The 4,719-nt window shown below is 39.5% G+C and overlaps 1 protein-coding gene across 26 annotated transcripts in view; it reads left to right on the forward strand.

Moving 5' to 3' along the window:
* The window catches only part of DST (dystonin), a 428,507-nt gene that overhangs the window by 150,646 nt on the left and 273,142 nt on the right, over positions 1–4,719 (forward strand). For 14 of the 26 annotated variants that reach the window (XM_025215820.1, XM_025215824.1, XM_025215822.1 and 11 more), the window contains exon 1: positions 705–1,634. The exons of the other annotated variants lie outside the window; for them this stretch is intronic. In XM_025215820.1, coding sequence (XP_025071605.1) covers positions 840–1,634 — 795 coding nt within the window. In that variant the 5' untranslated portion in view covers positions 705–839. Of the gene's footprint in view, positions 1–704; positions 1,635–4,719 lie in introns of those variants that run through there. 26 annotated transcript variants of the gene reach the window in all.

The following is a 4,719-nucleotide window of genomic DNA, read 5'->3' on the forward strand; positions in this document are numbered from 1 at the left end:
CTAAAACCAAGAGAGATTATAAGATTACGGTTTGTTCAAGTTGAGCTCTATTTTGCAATTGTTTAATAGATCGTTTTTAGGCAGACTGTCTCTCTCTTTGCCTTTAGTTATCTGCAGTTTTACTACTCCTACTAAGATCCTGTCCTTACACAGTGCTGCTGACCTGAGTAAGGTCTCATGCTTGTATTACGATAGCAAAATACTGAGCAACCAGCAATAATTTTCTGTCAACCATTATGGAAAAGCCCCACAAATAAAAATCTGCTCCCCAGAGCACCCTTTGATAATGAATCTTAATGCACCTTTTCATATACTTATGGATGTGGTAGAAAAATATTCAAGATATTGTGAGAAAGAGTCTGCTGACTAAATCTCTCATGGTATTTACTGTGCTGTTTGCTTTGGACTTGGAATGCCGGTTAATAGTTTCAAAGGTTGCTGCATAGTTTTCAAGTCTACAAACTAGAATTACCAAACGAAACAGGAAGTTATAATATATGTGAGACTTTTCTATTGCCCATAAGTGCTCTGTCATTTCTGTGAAAGGCCATCAGCATTACAGCTTAATGCTGAAGCAGTGATGTTTGTTTAAGAGGATTGGTGGCCAGAAATAAGCCATACTGTCTAATCAGACACAGGCCTTGCCTGGGCACAATGCCATGACATTTATTGCGTGAGCATTTCTCATAAGCAAAATGGCTACGTCGTGAGGAGGATGGAAATGAAGTCTGGAAGAAATTAGGGTGCAAACTGGAGTTCTCAACTTTCTGAGAAGGATTTATGTGTATGTAAATATACTGAAATGAATGAGTCTGTGTAAATGATTTACTGTGAGCCAAATGGGGAATGTCTGTGGATGTGTAAGAGCTGAAAAGGAAGAACAATGTTTAGATCCTGCCAAAGCTCCCTTAAATCCTCCGAAACATTCCCCTGGAAGAAGATATTTCAGAAGGAAAACAAGAAAGAAATCAACTGAGGAGAGAACAGATTCAGAACAGAATAAAGAAAAAGAAGAAAAAAGCCATCATGAAAGGCAGAGTTCAGAAGACCGGGAGATTCTTTCAAAGGGGATGGCACTGGGTGATTCCTTTCCACAGAGGATGCCAGCAGACAGTAATATTCTGCCTGTAAGTACAGAAATTTCTGTTGATCTTGTACAAGCAGAAGCTTTGCCGAATGAAGAAAGCAGCAATTCTTTCCATGAGGACGGTTTTCATGGCGATAATCAAAGCGACGCTAAGTCTGATGAAATAGAGACATGGTTAAATGAACAAGACAAGAGGAGTACAGAAAAGGTCTGTGAACAGAAAAGGAAATATTTGTATAATGGCAACACAAGAGAGTTAACATTCCAGGAAAATGTTCATAGTCTTTCCTTTGAAAAAGCAGCTAGCTTGAATTCTGCTATCTTCCATTCAGGCAGAGAACATGAAGAGACTGGGTTAAGTGAATTTTCTTGCAGAATTACTGAAGATATCCCAGAAAGGAAAAACTATGAAAAGCTGTACTGGTTTCCCTCTGAAACAAAAAGTGACCCACAGTCTGAAGAAAAGAGATCTCATTCTTCTGATGCTGTCTTTCCTCATGTATCGAAAGAAAAGGCATTTTATAGTATTTCTCCAAACACCAGCAAGGTAAATATATTGGAACATTGCAACATTTAAAAATAAGCTTTTAACAAGTGTTGAAATGTCAATACTTTAGTAAAGCTAAATCACCTATTTGAACAGTTTCTGCTTGCTTATGATCTTCCTATCTCCTCTATTTAACTCTTTATACACGGTCATCCTGTGTACAGTCATACCACAGTACTGTACACGATACTAAATCTTTTATTCATTTGTTTAAGTAGTGTTGCTCTGCTTTTGAACAGTGTGCTCTCTATAACCTGATTTCCTCATTTTGAAGAAAGATTCGTAGGTTAAAATCACTTCAAAAAGTGAAGTGAATTTTAAGAAGACTAGAGTTGTTTTATTATATTTACTTTTAATAGCAATAGTATATTTCCTCAGTGGTTCTCTGAAAACAGTATCCTTATTTGTTACATCAAGGACTATATGAGATGAAAAGGAGTTTTCAGAATTGATTGCAGTCACTGCCAGTGGGTGTTGAAGAACTGTAGCAATATATAAGATACTTACATCAAAAACATGACTCCAAATTATATGATTAATACTCTGCAGTTAAAGATCAGAAGATGAGTTCCAAACATGAATTTCTTTAAACTGCAACACATTGCTGAAATACGTTTGATTTTACAGGTAGGGAAACTGAGGTCTGAACGTAGTTGTAAGAAGTGTGAGAAAGTTGAATACAGAGAGCTATTGGTTTCTAATCCCTTCACTTAGTCACGTAACAGTTTTGCCTTGTCCTTGTTCAGCAAATTAGCACTTATTAGTATGGCTCGAGAAAACAGAATTCCTCTTACTAGGGGGAAGAGTCCCTGAATAGGGACCTTGAGGGGATACAGTTTTAGTGAATGGGGCAAATGGCCATGTCCCATATATCTTTTCATCAAAGAACCAAATATGAGCCCTTAATCTGTGTAATTCACTTTTGTAAAGACATTAAAGAATCTTTTACAAGTTGTCAGGTTATAAATACAGACTAAGATTTTTTATTTTTTTTTCTCGCGTGGAGTGCAAGCACATGTTCAGATGTTCCTTTTTGATTTTTAGCAACGTGTCATGACCTAAGAAGTGTGAGAAGAAGGCTTGTCTGTATACCTGAGTTATATCTCATTAATTATGCCTTATTGGTTCAAGCAATTCTACTCTTGATGCAGTTATCCATCTTTGAAGTGCTTGCTGGTGTATCTTATTGCCCTGTGGGAAAGGAACTAATTGATAATGGTAACTGTAACTACACTAAGGCTCATACTGTATAACAGTTTGAGTTGGATATAGTTATTGTAAAGTTACAAAACGTGTAACTGTACGTAGGCCAAACAAATCTGATGGGTTGTAAAGAACCTTGTTTTGAATACAGCCCCTAGCCATCTGAGCAGAAATGGTTTGTCAGAGCATCTGGCTTTGACTTGAAAGCAGGTCCAGACCCAAGCCCATATTTCCTTTTTTTCCATGTCTTATAAAGCCATCACCTTTTTTGTCAGTTTACCTCTTGGAAGCAAGTGGTTGTTTGCAAAGTGGACTCAGGGAGCAGATTTTAATAGACATCAGTTTGCTTTAGTGGACATCAGACATACACATCAGTTTGCTTTAGTGGAAATTACATACATGTTTAGATTGAAAAAATAATCTTTTTGTCTTTCAAGATATAACACAAAAATTGTACACAAATGCACAGGACTTTTGATCATGTGCCCTATCACAGTTTCGCTGGCCAAGGTTTACAGTGAAAAGTGATGGATGGGAACTAGGGATTTATTATCATTATTATTAACAACAACAATAATGATACCGTGTTCACAGGTATCCACTCATACCTGCACTCAACCAGAACAGTGAAAAATGACTAATACCACTGCCATTTGCACTGGTACAGAGGGACTTCAGTGAGTTGCTACTTATATTCAGCTTGCTTGCACTATAGTCTAGATACAAACTCTTACCCTATCCTGGAATAAATCCTTACTTTGCCTTCTGACCTCCAGAACACTTACTTGCTGTTTTCCAGCTTAAATATTTATGAAACAATGTTGAAGTATATGAAGTTGAACTCAGTACTATTTTAAGAGTGCTTTCAAATGGAAGTATTATTATTATTGACATAATTTTGATGGATTTGATTTTACCTGCAAATCTAGATATAAACATTTAGCTTGGATTTGAATTTATTATATGGTATGGATTTATTATTATCTTGTACTTTATTTTCATATTTTGTGTCATATTAGCCAGGCTAGATCACATGGCACAAAGTGTATATGGGGATAACACTGAGAGCACTTAGATCACGTCTTCCAAGCATTCTCATTTGGTCCATCTCTGGTCTCTGTACAGTACAGACTGGGCCATGAAACCCTGTATAAATGTGCTTCACCAGGTTTCCCGAAGACCCTTCCATCCCCTGTGCTGGGTTGTAGCTCAGATAGGATGGCTAATAGAGGAGGTATGCTTGGCTTAACTGCAAAGACTTCCAGCATTGTGGTATTTAATAGGCCTGTGCTAATTGGCTAGTATTCGCTTCGGTTTTGGATCCGGCTGATTTTGGGAACAGTGATTCAATTCGGTGATTCAAATCATTGTCCCAAATCGACTCGGTCAAATCTGATTCAGAGATTTGGATGATGCCAAATCAGCTGAATCTTGGAATCACACATGCCCCATTCCCCACCCACTCTCAGTGGCTGCTCCGCCTGGCCCCAGCTCCCGACTCTTTGGAAAAAAAAAAGCCCCAACTCACCGGCTGCTGCCAGGTGGGGGACGATCCCCGCTGCCCCCACTGCCCCATGCCATGTGGGGGGGCTCGGTCACGAGCCCCCTGGCCCCTGCCCTCTTCCAGCTCCCAGCCCTTTAAAAAAAACAAACAAAAACCCCTGAATTCACTGGCTGCTGCCCAGTGGGGGCCGATCCCTGCTGCCTCCCACTGTCCTGCGCTGCAAGGGGGGCTCTTCCATGAGCTCCCAGAAGCCCCGAGGCCACAGCAAGAACTAGTGAGTTTGGGGTTTTTTTTGTTTTTTGTTTTTTTTTAAGGGCGGGGAGCTGGGGTTGGCAGGGCAGCCATGTTAGGGGCTGGGACAGTGGGCACAGCCCCCCA

This window comes from Alligator sinensis, unplaced genomic scaffold (assembly GCF_000455745.1).
Source record: "Alligator sinensis unplaced genomic scaffold, ASM45574v1 scaffold482_2, whole genome shotgun sequence".
Taxonomy (NCBI): Eukaryota; Metazoa; Chordata; order Crocodylia; family Alligatoridae; genus Alligator; species Alligator sinensis.